The sequence below is a fragment of the Ranitomeya imitator genome, chromosome 7 (genome assembly GCF_032444005.1).
Source record: "Ranitomeya imitator isolate aRanImi1 chromosome 7, aRanImi1.pri, whole genome shotgun sequence".
Classification (NCBI taxonomy): Eukaryota; Metazoa; Chordata; class Amphibia; order Anura; family Dendrobatidae; genus Ranitomeya; species Ranitomeya imitator.
This window is the reverse complement of record NC_091288.1, coordinates 176,572,632-176,591,198: the sequence shown is the minus strand read 5'-3', so window position 1 is coordinate 176,591,198 and position 18,567 is coordinate 176,572,632. Positions and strand designations below refer to the sequence as shown.

At 48.4% G+C, this 18,567-nt stretch overlaps 1 protein-coding gene across 1 annotated transcript; it reads right to left on the bottom strand.

Annotated features, from left to right (window-relative positions):
* Positions 1-283: 283 nt before the first annotated feature.
* RSL1D1 (ribosomal L1 domain containing 1) lies at positions 284-17,094 on the bottom strand. Its single transcript, XM_069734089.1, has 9 exons — positions 16,996-17,094; positions 7,778-7,917; positions 6,871-7,009; positions 5,911-6,059; positions 3,169-3,270; positions 2,788-2,881; positions 2,401-2,505; positions 1,486-1,710; positions 284-897 (listed from the first exon to the last, which is right to left on the bottom strand). The coding sequence occupies exons 1-9, from the start codon at positions 17,032-17,034 to the stop codon at positions 532-534; spliced, it is 1,359 nt and encodes a 452-aa protein (XP_069590190.1). The 5' UTR covers positions 17,035-17,094; the 3' UTR covers positions 284-531.
* Between the last annotated feature and the right edge of the window lie 1,473 nt (positions 17,095-18,567).

The window sequence follows — 18,567 nt, the reverse complement described above, 5'->3', positions numbered from 1 at the left end:
CATAAATCAATGTCCAATACACATGTAAAATGTGCCCTCAGTCTTGTCTGCCCTACCCATTCATGTACTGTCACTATCACAGCGAGGCCAACAGGTCTTGTAACCATGACCCCCCCAGACTCAACAGACGTCGAAATCACAGTGCTGGTTCGCACCATTCCCACAAAAAAATTAACGAACCCAGAGAACATTTACGTTCCCATTTATGCCCATTTGTAGAACCAAATTGTAAAGAATGACCAATACATAAAGGATACGAAAAAGTAGACAAGAGAGAACTCACTGAATATACCAATTTGATTATTATTTGGACAGGAAGCCGGTTCTACATACTGATGAGAAATGTTGTGGCGCTGGACTAAGTAGTAAGGGTTAGCCACTTCCCATTAAATAATTAATTTAGATATACAGTGTAAAAAAACAAAGCAAAATACAGAGACAGAAAATGAATAAACTTGTAAAAGCAAAGGTCATTAAGAAAGGTCTGGAAATGTTTAATTAGAATGAGCCTGACATGTAATACGTCCAAAATTAAACAGACTGCGGGGTCTTCATTTTCCTTTTCTGCTTCAGTTTTGGGGTCTGAGGGGCTTTTCTGGCAGATTTAGTGAGTTTCACTGCAGATTTAGTAAGTTTTAGTGCTGATTTGGCTGGTGTTTTTTTAGGAGTCTTTTTAAGGATGCTGCGCATTGGTGGAGTCTCCAGCTCTTCAGGTTTTTGGTACTTTTCTTCAGATGCCAGCTTATTTTTTTGCTTACTTGGGGTCTTGTTCACTTCGACATCGTCATTCATCTTGCGTTTTTTAGGTGTAGGTTTTTTAGTAGATGACACTTGTATATTTTCCGCAGAGCCTTTGCTTTCTTTTTTCACCATGGACACTTTCTGAATATCCGATTTCTATAAAAGAATATACGCATGTTATAGATAAATGCACGCTATCGCTCACAGGCAAGCTTCTGTAAGAAGCTGAATTATCAGAGATCTGTTGAAATTATTTGCAACTGAAATTAAGTGGCGAGATCTTCTGCAATGTAAAGTAGAAAAAGCTACTTTTTTTTTTTTTTTTTTTAAAAAACAAACAGATCGTTGGAGGATGTCCAGCAGCCAGTAAAAATTGTCCCAAGAACAGGGGACCACACTGGTAAGAAAATTATATTGTAAAAGATTATACTTACTGCTAAAAGAATTAAAACTGTTCTGATTTTTTTTTCTATCAAGTGCCAGAAACACTGCTCCCAAAGTGTCACAGGCACCCATCCATAATGGGGAGTAACGCCTGTACCCAGCCATTCCCGACTTAGTAGATGTGCACCAGTCCAAATCACAAGAATTGGACCAATGCACGATACTGTCGAGAAGAATCTCACCATTATGGATGGTCAGGTCACATGGGATAATCAACAGTGTAGGTATGCTATAAGTGAAGCGCGGACAAGCCACTGGAGTAACTGAGAAATTGTGCGTCTAAGAGCACAGGTCACTTACCCTTTTCTTGCTCTTCTTTGTACTGATGGGCTCCTGTATAGGAACCAGCAAAGGGATTTCCTCCTCTCCACCATCTGCTTCATTCTGCTCTTTACTAGTAGTGGCCCTCATCTTCTTATCTGCCGATTTCTTAGTGGTTTTGTTCTTTTTGGCAGGCTGCTGCTTGTTCTTCTTAGCTGGTGTCGTCTTTTTGGCAGGCTGCTGCTTCTTCTTAGTTGGCGTTGTCTTTTTATGTAATAAAAAAAAAAACAATTAATTGCTTTACACTTTATATACTACAGGTAGAGTTGATGTGAATTGATTCGCAAGACTCGACCCGGTGGCCAGGTCAGTGGATGGGAGCCCTGAGAACCATATCTTACCTGGAACATCACAGGCTCCCCTTTTGGTTAGCCGGCATGGCACAATGCCATCGTGGTGGCGTGACGCAAACATGACACTGCGCTGGACCGGCTAATCAAAAAAAAAAAAAAAAAATTGCGGATACCATCACTTAAAAGATTGCTTTCGGGGCTCCTGTCCAGCAACCACAAACCCGACTATGGGACTTGGTCCTGCTAAATTGATTTTCACATACTAAATACAACATAACGCCACACGGAGAGTATGAAAAAAAAAAGGAGGGGAAAAGGGGAAGTCTCCAAATTGTGGTAGGCATGTTCATTATATACACTATGGTGCCCATACAGTGCGTCTACTGTGCAGTGAGCAATATCGGCATTCGGCCATTAAACCATGAAAGGTTCAATACTGATGAAACACCGGGAAAACAGGCCATATAAAGCAAGGATCAAAGATACATTTTGCTTTGCTTTATCAGGTCATTGACTACTTATGCACTAGAATAGGAAATCTTGGGATACTGGCAGAACAAAGAGCACATGATAGAAAACCAATCAGAATATGCATTCCTACCTTCACCAAGCCCAAGCTATTCAGATTGTCTAAAGAGGAGGCGTAGATCGGGAGAGCCACCGATGACTGGCTTTTCAGGTGAAGAACTTTGACATTTTTCCATTTCTGAAAAGAAAGACAAAAGGTTAAGATCTGTCAGTTCTTAGCGCCCCTAGAGATGTCAGAATATGGAAACTATACATTTTTTAAAAAATATTCATTGACCTCTAAGTTACCATGAGCTTGTTCATCATGACATGCAGTCAAAAGCAAAGTGACAAGCAATGTGGATATACCTTACTGGCACAAGTAACAAGGGCACCGACGCCTCTAACTGGCCTGATGATTGGGGATACTCCTATATAATAGGACGCTTCGGAGAGGCACGGTTGTGTGCAGGACACCTACCATTGGCAACTTCTCAGCTAGAACTTGAGAAACTGCAAGTATGTTTTCAGCAATGTCTTCCACCTTCATACCTGTGTGACCCACACGTATTGAACTGCAAGATAACAAAAAATTATTAATTGCTTTATTAGAAGTGGTGAGCGAACGTGCTCTAATAAGGTGTTATCTGAGCATGCTCTGGTGCTAACTGAGTATCTTCGGCGTTCTCGAATAATATGCTCAAATCCCCGCGGCTGCATGTCTCGCGACTGTTAGATAGCAGCAACACATGCAGGGATTATCGAACAGCTTCAGGGACTTGAACACATTTTAGGAGCACGCTCATCACTAGTTATTAATCATCATCTTAACTGGTGATGAAGACTGACTGTTCTCACTTACTAGCAGCAGCCTCTGTTGGTGATATGAAGCTGTGTTCCCTGGATAAAGCGGTTCAGTTCGGCAGCAAGATACTTGTGCTTTAGATTAACAGACTGCGGTTCTCTGCATAAAAAAGGCACAGAAAATATTTCACATTACACTTTGTATACATTACCTATTATTTTATATTATGGCTTTCATGCCTTTATGCTCTATGATGTACTAATACATCATGGAGATTGTCAGTGACTTTGGAGCAGGCTCAGAGGTAGAGCCCGCACTCGTCAAGGGATCTGTTGTGTGACACAGTCATTTTTACTATATACAGCAGTAATGATAATGTCTGTAGAGCGCTGTGAAAATAATGGCGCTATAAAAGTGATGAAAATAATAATATGGTATTGCTGTATACAATACAAAAGATCAGACGGTCGCAGGTTCAGGTCCCCTAATGGGACTGAAAGTAACAAAAGAAAAATTAAAATATGTAAAAATGTGAAATCAGGTCACTTTTTCCCACTTAATTAAGAAATTAATAAAAAAAAAAAAAAAAAAAAAAAAAAAAAAAAACACACCTATTTGGTATCACTGTGACAAGAAAAGTTCCATCTTTCAAAATATAAAATTAATTAAGCTGATTGGTAATCACTGTAGCGAGAAAACAATCAAAACAGAATTGTACATTTTTTTCCCGGCTGCCACAATAACACTAAAAAATGCAATAAGATGAAACCATAGTATGTATCCTAAAATGATATAAAAAGACCAGCTGGTCATGCAAAAAATAAGCCCCGACAGCTCCATTAGTGGCAATATCAAAAAAAGCCACGAGGCTCGGAAAATGAGGACAAGACACTTATTTTAAAAACAAAATTCAGTAGTTTTTAAGCTAATAAAATAGTAAAAAAACAAAACAAAAAAAAAAACAACCACTATATACACGTTTGCTATCTCCAAAATCGATATGACCTGGGGAATCATGTTTCACTGTACAATGAGAGCCGTAAAGATAAAGCACAAAAAACAAATAATGGAATTGTGGGTTTTTTCACCGCACTTGGAATTTTTGTACCATTTTTCCTTACTCTATATGGTAAAATGAATTGTGCCATTCAAATCTAAACTTATCTGGCAAAACATCAAACCCTTATGCGTCTATGTCAGAGCAAAAAAAAAAAAAAAAAACTACGGCTGTTTAAAAAACAAAAAAAACCTCAACCCATAAACCAAAAGGAATTGGGGAAGGAGGGGGGTCTCAACTTCGAACCAGCACCCGAGGGACTGGGGAAGGAGCGACATGGGGAATAGCCATCTCGACTTCAACCGGGCACCCCATTATAGGGGGCCGAGGAAGGAGCCATGCCCGGAGTCTCACAGGAGACCCTCTTTTCTTCGTTTTTTCCGACGGATCACAGATGGAGTAAAAAAAATCTTAGGTGTGCCTCCTATGCGACACTAAGCAAAAACTGGAGAAGGCTGACGCCGTCCAGGGGTGTATACTGCAGAGGAGGAGCCACTGTTAATCTTTTTCAGATTATGCATAGTGTCGCCTCCTAGTGGACAGCAGCATAACACTCTTGGTCCTGTGTCCCCCAATGAGGTGACAGAGTAAACTATTGCTGTTAATAAAAAAAAAAAAAAAAAAATTGGCTGCGGAGGGCAAGGGTTAAGATGCACTGAGGATTGGTAAGAGTTTCAGGCAAGTTAAGTAAATCGCTTCCAGACATGTTTAAAGGGAACCTGTCACCCCCAAAATCGATGGTGAGGTAAGCTCACCGTCATCAGGGGCTTATCTATAGCATTCTGTAATGCTGTAAATAAGCCGCTGATGTAACCTGAAAGAGGAGAAAAAGAGGTTAGATTATACTCACCCAGGGGCGGTCCCGCTGCGGTCCGGTCCAATGGGTGTCTCAGGTCCGCTCCGGCGCCTCCCATCTTCATTCCATGACGTCCTCTTCTGGTCTTCACGCCGCGGCTCTGGCGCAGGCGTACTTTGTCTGCCCTGTTGAGGGCAGAGCAAAGTACTGCAGAGCGCAGGCGCCGGGCCTCTCTGACCTTTCCGGTGCCTGCGCACTGCAGTACTTTGCTCTGCCCCCAACAGGGCAGACAAAGTACGCCTGCGCCGGAGCCGCGGCGTGAAGACCAGAAGAGGACGTCATGGAATGAAGATGGGAGGCGCTGTTCCGGACCGGAGACACCCATCGGAGCAGGACCGCCCCTGGGTGAGTATAATCTAACCTCTTTTTCTCCTTTCAGGTAACATCGGTGGCTTATCTACAGCATTACAGAATGCTGTAGATAAGCCCCTGATGACGGTGGGCTTACCTCACCATCGATTTTGGGGGTGACAGGTTCCCTTTAATGAAATAATCTATTGAGAATCAACTTTGCACTGTGAGAAAATCCCAGCCAAATATTAGAGGTTGCCCTGTTATTGGGCAGGCAGCTTGAACCTCCGTAGTGATGAGTGCTCGGATAAGGGGGTATTTGAGCACACCTGTGTTAATAGTGTCTTCGGCGTGCTTGAATAATATGTTCGAGTCCCCGCAGCTGCATGTCTCACGGATGTTGAACAGACAACAAAAGGAGAGATGACCTGTTTGTTAGGCAATCCCTGCATGTGTTGCAGCTGTCTAACATCCATGAGACATGCAGCCACGGGGACTTGAGCATAGTATTCGAGCACACCGAAGACACTATTAGGACACGAGCATAGTCGAATAAAACCTTTTCCGAGCACGCTCGCTCATCACCACTACTCACCTCTTCTCTTTATAGAAATGTTTTCCAATGTGGGATGGCAGGAGTCGTCGGATTCTAGAATCGGCAAGGAACAGATCATAACCGGCCAGCAATCGGCGCTTTGCTTCATACGGTTTGTATTCTTTTTTCATTTTTTTTAAAGGGATGACCTGTGAACAATCACATTAGAAATGAAGAGGGAAATGCAGTACACAGAAAGATTAAAGGTTGTGCATAGGTCTTTGTCCCATCTGACATCAGGTGTCGAGAGACGCTGCCGAGTGCCTGGAGGGACTGCTGCCGAGAAAACTGCCTGATGAAGTACGGTGCAAACGTCACGATTCCTGCTGGGTGTTGTCAAACTTCACAGCAACTGTCCAGTTCAGCAAGCATTCGGCAAAGTCTCTCCATGCCTCACCTTGGATTAGGCACTACTAGGACAACCGCTTCTTGATCAAAATGTTTGGCCCCCATAAAATAATAAAGCCTATACACACCGCCTGTGCCTGATCAGTTCCCATGATGTCTGCACTTGATCTCCCCGATGCTCCCGTGCTGTTGTTGTGACACCGGTGCCCAATCAGCGCTGGTATCACTGTCCCCACCTCTAGACAAATCGAACATGAAGAGGACGTCCGGGCTGCAGCTGATCTCTGACTTCCTCTTCCTGCTCAGTTCGACAGGATGCGGGGACAGTGACACCGACTGATTGGGCGCCGTCGTCACAACAGCAGAACGGGAGCCCCGGGAGAGCGAGTGCCGACACCATGGGAACAGCGCCAGCACAGGAGGGGAGTAGAAGCTTAATTATTTTATGGGGGCCAAGCGAAGGGTATGACAAGAAGTTGTCCAAGTAGTGAACAACTTCTTTAATATGCCTTGCAGCCTATAGTAATTTCAATGGCACCCACTACCGGCAATAGTCGCAATAAACACCATAATTCTCATTTCTGTACAATTTCCTAATTTACTTCCATTTACCTCTGTGATCTGTTTGACTCCATGCTGACTGAGCATTTTTTTGTAAAACTTTTCCGTCTGTTCCACAGACATGTTAGGCTCATCTTTAGTGAAGAGACAAACTTCACACGTAGACGGTCGGATCCCATGAGGGAGAGGACTGAAAGATGAAAAGAAACAGAGGAAAAGGATGGCAACAAAAACAATAGATATCCGAGGGCATCACACGGTCACATCTGACGCCGGGACATCCCGAAAACTGTGGACCAGCACAGGCAAGACCAGTGTTATTATTTCTACTACATGTCATGAGTTTTTCTTTAACTCTTTAAGGACAGAGCCAATTTTTATTTTTGCGCTTTTGCCTTTTCCCTCCCTTTCTTAAAAGAGCCATAACTTATTAGGTCGACAAAGTCATAGCACTTTTTTGTTGTTGTTGTTGTAGTTCAGTTTTATCATAGAATGGAAACAGGAAAAAAAAATCCAACTGAGGTCAAGAAGTGACAAAAAAAACCCAAAACAATTTCAACATTGATTTTTGGGGGTTTCGTAATTGTGCAGTAAAAATGACCTAGAAAGAGGATTCTCCGGGTCAGTCCGATCACGACGGTACTCAATACATAGGGGCTGATTCATCAAAGTATTTATTCTAACTTCCTGGCCAGTGGCCACTATGGAAAACTGGTCCGAACAATATAGATAGCCAATAAAAAACTGATGTCTGCCTCTGTACATAGTAGCGCATAAAGTGGCTGACCGGGTGGCTAAGCCACTTCTGGATAGAAAGTCATCTGTGCCAAATGTAACCCCTCTTTATGTCAGAGACCCCAAGATTTGTCCCAGAGACTCATTTATTTAAAACAAGATGGAGATATCCGAATACAGAGCAGAAAACCGCTCGGCCTGTGAGCGAGCCACGTGAGCTTACATTCTAATTGCTTGGGCCTGATTCGGGATCTTCCATACAGTCAGCATCAGTGATATCCAGTCATGTTCATTTAACAGTAATAAATTGCCGCTCTCCTTGGTTTTATGGTAAGCGAGTAGGGCTTTGGTTGCCTTCTTAACCTGAAAGTTGCAAAGAAAAAAAAACGTTAGACTATGTACACCTCCACACAAATATTTTTTTTATTGTTCATGTGTTACCTAAATGCAAAATAAAGCCACTTTACAGATAGTCTTGATTAAAATGTTACCTAGCAATCAGCTAGGTGAAAGATTGCCTATAAATCTTTTATCTAGCTGATTGCTGTGCAAAAATGTTACAAATCCATTAGACTGCCCCTTCCTTTTCAGTATTAAGAAACAGCAAGAGGGATTGTTCACAAATCTGCAGTATAGAGGGGAGAAAGGATCTAAAGCCTTATAGACAGCAGAGAAAACACGCTATAGACAAGGAAGAAAGCGCATGAAGAGGAAATGGGTGCAAAAGAAGTCAGATATGAGAGGCAGAAGTACCCTGGGATACACAGACCTCACGCTCAGCTTTTATTAGTCCCTCAAGAGAGGGCTCTGAATCGAGGATTGCACTGCAGACTGCCTATCAAGGAGGAAGAGGGGTGTCCGAAAATGAATGGAGATCATAAACTGAAAGTGTAATTTTTACAGCAACCAATCTCATGTCAAAAGTGTCCATAGGTTTTATTATGCTCACCAGCCGCCCATCTTCAACTGTTGCCAGCACCACCCTGCTGCCACGCTGCCATCCTGTAACAGCAGCTTCTGGCTAACCGGAAGACAGATGTACCGGTCACAAGCTCTCCATGCAAGTCCATGAGGGGCTCATTCTGGATCTCAGACCTACAGTGAGTTGTGACTTTCAGATTGCCCAGCAAACACTGCAGCGATCCGGAAGGTCAACACCTGCTGGAGACCGACTGGAGCAAGGTAGGTAAAAGATGAAGGCAGCAGCTGGTATGAGAGTAGGGACAGGGAACTTAGATTAGTGATTGTTTTAAAGAATAGGTTAAATCGTAAAATCAGCTCCTCTCCAGATGAAAGTAGTGTCACCTATCAGAGGTGGCAATAGAGCCTCTTTTCTTCCTCCACCTTGTTGTTTAGCTCGTTGTCTAGATTACAGGCCACCTCTGCAGTTCATCAGAGGTGGACGGTCTCGTAGGCAGAGGCAGTGCTTACAAGCTCTTTGCTGCTAGTGCTGCTCTGAAGCTGGCCACATCACTGCATGTGGACTAAGCTTCAGTGACCCTGTGCTTCTTTGATGTGGCACACAGAAAGCGTCTTCTGCTTACAGCATTTCAAAGATCAAAGTTCAGGCTCAGGGTGAAACCACGCTGCTGGTCTGAGCTGTCAGTGAGGAAGGCGGGAGGCAGGCGAGTAGTGCACTCTTGATGATCAATACTGAATAGAACACATTAAGCCTTACACAGCTGCATGACGAGCAATTTCTGTATTACATCTGTGCTCAAATGAGAGGATTATTTACATAGAAGGGAAGTGCTGCCAAAGAGACATGGCGGACGTGGTCGGTGGCCTCACAAAGCTGTAACTTCAGCGAAAATAGGGATTTTTGTGTACTCACCGTAAAATCCTTTTCTCCGAGCCATTCATTGGGGGACACAGACCGTGGGTGCATGCTGCTGCCATTAGGAGGCTGACACTAACTGATACAAAAAAAAGTTAGCTCCTCCCCTGCAGTATACACCCTCCTGCTGGCTCTCAGCTAACCAGTTTGGTGCAAAAGCAGTAAGAGATCAATAACAACATATGAGCGTATAGCATTTCATATTATATATGAGAGCATAGCATGTCAAATTATAAAAACAAGCACAAGCTAATAACGGTGGGAGCTGTGTCCCCCAATGAATGGCTCGGAGAAAAGGATTTTACGGTGAGTACACAAAAATCCCTATTTCTCCTTCGCCTCATTGGAGGACACAGACCATGGGACGTCCCAAAGCAGTCCCTGGGTGGGGTCAACCTCAGATCAGGCCCTGTGTACCGCTACTTACAAGTGCGCCACCGCGGCCTGCAGAGTCCACCTGCCCAGACTCACATCTGTGGAAGAGTGGGAATTATAGTGCATCAAGAATGCATGCGGACTGGACGAATCCGCAAGCTTGTAGGCGTGCTTGCCGACGCCTGGTGCTTAGAGCCCTCAGACAGGTAGATAGGCTGACATCTAGCACAGAAAGACTCCTGGACGGTGAAACGAATCCACCAGGCTAGCATGGCCGATGAAACGGCTAAATCCTTCCTGTAACCATCAGGAAGCCCAAATAAAGTGTCCAATCTTCGGAAGGACGCCGTCCTCGATACGTACTTACTCTGAGTACTCACTTCGTCCAGATTATGGGGAACCCATTCCGTTTTGTGGACTGGAGCCGAAAGGGATGGGGGAAGGACGATGCCCCTGTAACAGTGGGAATACAATACCACCTTGGTAACAAGGGAAGGGGATGGCCTGAGGACAACCTTGCCTTGATGGTAATAAGGAAAAAAGTCTGAAAGAGCAGAGTGACAAGCTCTGAAGACTCATCAGGATGACAAGATCGAAGAGAAAAAAAGGGAGCGGCCTTCCCTGATAGAAAAATCTGTCTGGATCAAAAGGAATCTACTGTAAGACTACCAGGACCATTAAGGTCCCAAAGATCTAAAGGTATACGATTGTGAAGGACTACATGTAAAAAAACTCCCTGCAAGAAAGTCCCTACTTGCAGTTTTGTTGCTCCGCAAACAGAAAAACTGACGTGGTCAGTGCGGATCTCCGAGGATTCATTGGGGCCCTTTCTGCTTCCGAAAGGCTTTTGGTAGTAGTGGAAGAGGGGTTATGGAAACTGGTACCATGGAAGAACCAGAGCATGCACTGCGATGGCTCTTGGATCTCGAGGCCAAACCATGCACTCGAGTACATTGGCGTTCAGTCTGGACGCCATTCGATCTACAACTGGAGAGCTCCAGTGAAGGCAGATCTGGTGAAAGACCCATAAGGGTGGAGCCGCATATTCATTACTGTAATGAGTGGTAACGGGGACCGCTCAATACAGGAAGAAGCTGCCGATGCCGGGAAGCAGGGACTGCACAGTGCCAGGAGCAGGTGAGTATAACGGGGAGGGGAGCGCTGCGCGATATTCACCTGCTCCTCGTTCCAGCCGCCGCTTAGTCTTCCACGTCCTCTGCAGTGACGCTGAGGTTAGAGGGCGCGGTGACGTGGTAAGTGCGCGCCCTCTGCCTGAGCGTCAGTGCAGAAGACGCTGAAGAAGATGGAGCGGCGGCTGGGACGAGGACAGGTGAATATTGAAAGTTCAGGCCCTGAGTATGTGATTTTTTTTTTATCGCAGCAACAGCAAATGGAGCAAGTGTCTTTATGGAGTACCTTATGGGGCCATAACATTTGTGCAGCACTATATGGGGCAAGTGTCTGTATGGGGCCATAACGTTTGTGCAGCACTATATGGGGCAAGTGTCTGTATGGGGCCATAACGTTTGTGCAGCACTATATGGGGCAAGTGTCTGTATGGGGCCATAACGTTTGTGCAGCACTATATGGGGCAAGTGTCTGTATGGAGCATCTATGGGGCCATAGCGTTTGTGCAGCACTATATGGGGCAAGTGTCTCTATATACTACATGGCTGTTCTATATACTACGTGGGCCGTGTTATATACTATGTGGCTGTGTTATATGCTACGTGGCTGTGCTATATACTACATGGCTGTGTTTATATGCGATCATGAATCATGGTATGTGTTAAAGGGGGGCCCACTGAGACTTTCGCCCGGGGCACTCAAAAACCTGGAGCCGGCCCTGGCCATGACCCTTGCGAATACTCTAGGTGTGGTAGCCAGGCCGAAGGGCAAGGTCGTGACTTGAAAATGCTGTTCGCGAATGGAAAAGCGAAGGAATTTTTGAAGAGGGGAAAAATAGGAATGTGAGGGTAAGCATCCCGAATGTCGAAGGATGCCAGGAACTCCACCTTTTTCTGTTGGAAGTAATGGCTGAGCGGAGGATCTCCATCCGAAGACGGAGGACCCTGTCAAAGGTTGTTGGAAGTTTGAGGTCCAGGGTCGGTTTTACTTTTCATTCCCCCTTTTTGGAACCAAAATCCCTTAGATCTAGACTGTCCTGGATAACCCTTCCACTGCTGGTTGGGTCTGTAGGAAACATACGATCCCTTGTTAGTCTCCCGCTCAGAAGATTTGATTGGCCAGCTGTACTGTCTTCGGGAAAAGGTTACTGGTGTGGCTAAGGAAGGGTAGAGCGCTGAACCCGAAGCCGCAAGACGGAACAAACCAGATTTGCTATCTGCCAGTCCGTGGTATTTTTAATTGAAGATACATCAGGCAGGAATGTGCCTTTAAGAGCAGGGCATACTAGTCATGTGCCTTTAAGAACCAGGGCATACTGGTCATGTGCCTTTAAGAACCAGGGCATACTGGTCATGTGCCTTTAAGACCAGGGCATACTGGTGAAGTGCCTTTAAGACCAGGGCATACTGGTGAAGTGCCTTTAAGACCAGGGCATACTGGTGAAGTGCCTTTAAGACCAGGGCATACTGGTGAAGTGCCTTTAAGACCAGGGCATACTGGTGAAGTGCCTTTAAGACCAGGGCATACTGGTCAGGTACTTCCTTACCCGGGTACTGATGTAGAGTCGTTATGCCCTTTTAATGCAAAAACCGTCGCCCCTGTATGACCCGGCCAGGTGGACCAAGATGGCCACCGGGAGTTGCAAAGGTGGTAAAATCTCGCAGAGAGCGAGAAACGCCAATTAGGGGGCGGAGCCACAGACATGATGTGGGCGGAGCCTCGAGACTTCCATGAATAGGCCCAAGCCAGGGCCTAAATTTCTGCCGCCGGTGGGAGCGATACCAGCGGTAGAAATGAGGGGCGTTGTAGTGGCTGAGAAAATTGAGCGTTCCTGTGGCAGGCGAAAAGCGCCAGAAAATCAGGCGGAGCCACCTTAGCGTGAAATAGTGCGGGCGCGGCTTCCAAGAGAGCTCATGCCCTTGAAGGGACCCGTTGCCCCTAAGAATCAACCCGGGCCTGGCATCCCACGTCGCAGGAGAGGATACAGAGAGGCGACACTCTCCGTGCTCACCTGTTGATGGTTCGGGGAGGTCAGAACCTTGAAAGGATCCGTCGCCCCATTTGCCTGCGGCCTACACATCGACTGAAGCCGGGGGCTACATTTTAGCAGCCGGCCGGAGCGTTACCTCAGGGAGGTGGGCCACAAGGAAGCTGAGGCTGCCTATCAGCATGTGAATAGCTCATTGCAGAGGCCCATCGAGGACTGAATCCACTCACCATGGGTGCGCATCCCGGCATGGAGCCGCCGCGGATGACTGGGTTTCAGCACCAAGGAAGCGCGCACACTCTACTGTTCTGCTGCAGGTCAGGTATTGCAGCGTGGACGGTGCAGGGATAAAGGTGTAAACCTCAATCGACCCCTCCTTTGTTAGGGAGGTGGAGAGGAACCGTCCGCCTCCTTGTGCCATCCGCTTTCACAGTGGTGGGACAGTGGGGGCTGCTCAGACGCCATAGAGAGGGGCCTCTGCACATCCACGGAGTTCAGCCCCCGGGTGGACAGGGCCAGTTGTCCGGCATTAGGCCTGGCTGGGGAAGAGGGTACGTGGAGGCGACACTCCATGTGCTCGTCCGTTCAGGTTGCGGGGAGATCGGTGACCTTGAAGGGACCAGTCGTCCCTAAGAATCAGCCCAGGCCTGGCATCCCACGTCGCAGGAGAGGGTACGGAAAGGCGAAACTCTCCGTGCTCGACTGTTGATGGTTTGGGGAGATCGGAACCTTGAAAGGATCCGTCGCCCCATTCGTCCGTGGAAAAAATAAAATCTAAAATCAAAAATGTAAAAATAAAATAAAGAGTTTTGGGTCTGAATAGCAGACCCGTCCGTGTGCCTCCTATGGACACTAAGCAAGAACTGGTTAGCTGAGAGCCTCACTAAAGGTACCTTCACACATAACGATATTGTTAACGATATCGTTGCTTTTTGTGACGTAGCAACGATATCGTTAAGGAAATCGTTATGTGTGACAGCGACCAACGATCAGGCCCCTGCTGGGAGATCGTTGGTCGCTGAAGAAAGTCCAGAACTTTATTTCGTCGCTGGATCTCCTGCGGACATCGCTGGATCGGCGTGTGTGACACCGATCCAGCGATGTCTTCACTGGTAACCAGGGTAAACATCGGGTAACTAAGCGCAGGGCCGCGCTTAGTAACCCGATGTTTACCCTGGTTACCAGCGTAAAAGTAAAAAAAACAACCACTACATACTTACCTACCGCTGTCTGTCCTCGGCGCTCTGCTTCTCTGCTCTGGCTGTGAGCGTCGGTCAGCCGGAAAGCAGAGCGGTGACGTCACCGCTCTGCTTTCCGGCCGCTGTGCTCACAGCCAGTACACGAGGAGTGCAGAGAAGCAGAGCGCCGGGGACAGACAGTGGTAGGTAAGTATGTAGTGTTTGTTTTTTTTACTTTTAGGATGGTAACCAGGGTAAACATCGGGTTACTAAGCGCGGCCCTGCGCTTAGTAACCCGATGTTTACCGGCATCGTTGGTCGCTGGAGAGCTGTCTGTGTGACAGCTCTTCAGCGACCAAACAGCGACGCTGCAGCGATCCGGATCGTTGTCGGTATCGCTGCAGCGTCGCTTAATGTGAAGGGGCCTTTAGTGTCAGGCTCCTAGTGGCAGCACCATACACCCACGGTCTGTGTCCCCCAATGAGGCGAAGGAGAAGACTATTTCCTTGATTCTTATCTAAGAATCACAGCAAGACAGGCTGCCGGAAGCTGAAGAGGGCAGAGGCACTGAGATCAGTGATTGGCCGCAGCAATGTCGCCTAGAGAAGCTGTGAACTGATTCACAAGACCCGTTCCCACAGACACTAGTGATAATCTGTGGCTGCCTGACAGGAGCCCTCTTATGAAGCACCTGACACCAGCTGTGGCTCTCCTCTGATTAGCGCCCATGGCACAATGACATTGCTGTGGTGTGATGCACACGTGATGTCATGCCTGGTCGGCCAACCTAAAGAAGCGCCACGGATAGCGTTGGGTAAGAGATGGCTGGCAGGGCTCCTGCCCTGCTGACATTAATTACTGAGATGGCCAATTGGCAGGGTCTTGCAAATAATAATAATCTTTATTTATATAGAGCCAACATATTCCGCAGCGCTTTTCGATCTGCGCCAAGTCTACTATCAATCTGAGGTCACCACTGCAGACAATCTACAAAGCCCGGGACAGTGGAGGAGAAACAGTGCCTGACCTGGGGAGGGTGAGTCAAGTTGATTATGAATACACATTAGAGCCCACAATAGATGAAAAGGAGCAAATGTGAAAACAAAAGTTGGTAAAAAAAAAAAAGTGCAGAGTAACTCCGCTCCGCGACACCACCAACTGCTGCAACCCCACTCAGTGCAGCGACTCCACCACCGTCTGCCCTGCGACCCCACTCAGTGCTGCGACTCCACCACTGTCTGCCCTGAGACATCAATCAGTGATGTGACCCCACCACTGTCTGCCCTGTGACCCCACCAAGTGCTGCGACCCTACCACTGTCTGCCCCACTCAGTGCTGTGACCCCACTACTGTCTGCCCTGAGACATCAGTGATGTGACCCCACCACTGTCTGCCCTGCGACCCCACTCAGTGCTGCGACCCCACCGTCTGCCCTGCGACCCCACCACTGTCTGCCCTGCGACCCCACTCAGTGCTGCGACCCCACCACTGTCTGCCCTGTGACCCCACCAAGTGCTGTGACCCCACTACTGTCTGCCCTGCGACCCCACTCAGTGCTGCAACCCCAACACTGTCTGCCCTGCGATCCCACCACTGTCTGCCCTGCGACCCCACTCAGTGCCGCGACCCCACCACTGTCTGCCCTGCGATCACACTCAGTGCCGTGACCCCACCACTGTCTGCCCTGCGACCCCACCACTGTCTGCCCTGTGACCCCACCAAGTGCTGTGACCCCACTACTGTCTGCCCTGCGACCCCACTCAGTGCTGCAACCCCAACACTGTCTGCCCTGCGATCCCACTCAGTGCCGCGACCCCACCACTGTCTGCCCTGCGACCCCACTCAGTGCCGCGACCCCACCACTGTCTGCCCTGCGACCCCACTCAGTGCCGCGACCCCACCACTGTCTGTCCTGCGACCACACTCAGTGCCGCGACCCCACCACTGTCTGCCCTGCGAGCCCACTCAGTGCCGCGACCCCACCTCTGTCTGTCCTGCGACCACACTCAGTGCCGCGACCCCACCACTGTCTGCCCTGCGACCCCACTCAGTGCCGCGACCCCACCACTGTCTGTCCTGCGACCACACTCAGTGCCGCGACCCCACCACTGTCTGCCCTGCGACCCCACTCAGTGCCGCGACCCCACCACTGTCTGTCCTGCGACCACACTCAGTGCCGCGACCCCACCACTGTCTGCCCTGCGAGCCCACTCAGTGCCGCGACCCCACCTCTGTCTGTCCTGCGACCACACTCAGTGCCGCGACCCCACCACTGTCTGCCCTGCGACCCCACTCAGTGCCGCGACCCCACCACTGTCTGTCCTGCGACCACACTCAGTGCCGCGACCCCACCACTGTCTGCCCTGCGACCCCACTCAGTGCCGCGACCCCACCACTGTCTGTCCTGCGACCACACTCAGTGCCGCGACCCCACCACTGTCTGCCCTGCGAGCCCACTCAGTGCCGCGACCCCACCTCTGTCTGTCCTGCGACCACACTCAGTGCCGCGACCCCACCACTGTCTGCCCTGCGACCCCACTCAGTGCCGCGACCCCACCACTGTCTGTCCTGCGACCACACTCAGTGCCGCGACCCCACCACTGTCTGTCCTGCGACCACACTCAGTGCCGCGACCCCACCACTGTCTGTCCTGCGACCACACTCAGTGCCGCGACCCCACCACTGTCTGTCCTGCGACCCCACTCAGTGCCGCGACCCCACCACTGTCTGCCCTGCGAGCCCACCGTTTGCTCTGTGACCCCACCTCTGTCTGTGCTAGCTGAGATAAGAGCACGTTATGTCCTCAGGGAACTGCAGGATTCGGGTAACTCTGCCTCCACCCCATAGCTCGGAGCAGTGACAGGAGCACCACCTGCTAATACAGGAACGGCCGAGGACTGACGGCACACACAGGTGATATAACCCCACACTCTCACCTGCTCGCCGTCCACTCCATGCTGCACGGTTTCAGCCATCTTTGACTCCACACGTGTTACGGTATAAAATAGTGCGCATGCGCACCGCGCGTTCACCAAACTTTATTAGTTACGCCCTTAAAGCGTCGCGGAATTAGTGACGCGAAAGAGACTGTCACGTGACGGTCCCAAAACCAGGGCGGAAGTGACGCCAGATAGAGCGTGCCACCTGCGGGAAAGGAGGGAAGATCACGTGACTGTTTTTACAGCTGACTAGTGCGGAAGTGAGCAAGGAGGGACGTGGTCACAGAAATTGCTGCCGGGACAAAGTCTACTATCTGCTGCTCTGCTCCCCGTCACCAGCACATGTCACCCTCAGATTCTCCACCCCTACCCTAATGCTGCAGAGGCCGCCATTAGCTCACCTTCTAATCATTCTCCTGTCAGCCATTTCTTCGTTTACTACAGCAAGAGCCTATAATCCACATTAAAGTCTGACGGCGGCCAAGAGAGGGCCCGTGTACTCTCTGTATGGCCCGTGTACGTTATTATCCTGCAAGACCCAGGGGGATCGGTGCTGACCGTGCGGCTCCATCCACCGGGACCAGGGAGAGAGCCCGTATATAGGGGCGAGCAGATTGGAATAATAATTTTTATTTATATAGCGCCAACATATTCCGCAGCGCTTTACAAATTATAGAGGGGACTTGTACAGACAATAGACATTACAGCATAACAGAAATACAGTTCAAAACAGATACCAGGAGGAGTGAGGGCCCTGCTCGCAAGCTTAAAAACTATGAGGAGAAGGGGAGACACAAGAGGTGGATGGTAACAATTGCTTTAGTTATTCGGACCAGCTATAGTGTAAGGCTCAGGTGTTCATGTAAAGCTGCATGAACCAGTTACCTGCCTAAGTATGTAGCAGTACAGACACAGAGGGTTATTAACTGCATAAAGTGTATGAGAACATGATGCGAGGAACCTGATTTTTTTTTTTTTTATAAATAGGCCACACAGGGATCGTTAGGTTAATGCATTGAGGCGGTAGGCCAGTGTGAACAAATGAGTTTTTAGGGCACGCTTAAAACTGTGGGGATTGGGGATTAATCGTATTAACCTAGGTAGTGCATTCCAAAGAATCGGCGCAGCACGTGTAAAATTGGAATCTACAATCCGCCATATTTCACTTGGAAATTCAATGCACAAAATCTTCATTCTTCACAAATTGCATGTAGCTTGGGGTCTGGAGCCTCCACACGGAACATAAAGATGGAGGGGAAAAATACCACCACTGCTATCCTTGTGGCTCTTCTTACTTATGCACTCTGAAACCTTAGGCATCTTCACAAATCCCGAGCCTAGAGTGCCCATCTTAAGGGTATGGCGCGTGCACAAAGAGCCATAAATCCTAACCTAGAGGGTCCATGCACAGAAAACCAGAAGTCCCCGGCCTAGAGTGCCTGTCTTGAAGGACACGGCGCATGCACAGAGACCCAGAAGTCCTCGCCTAGACTGCCCATCTGAAGGACGCGGCCCATGCAGAGAGACCCAGACATTTTGGCCTCGAGTGCCCATCTGAAGGACGTGGCG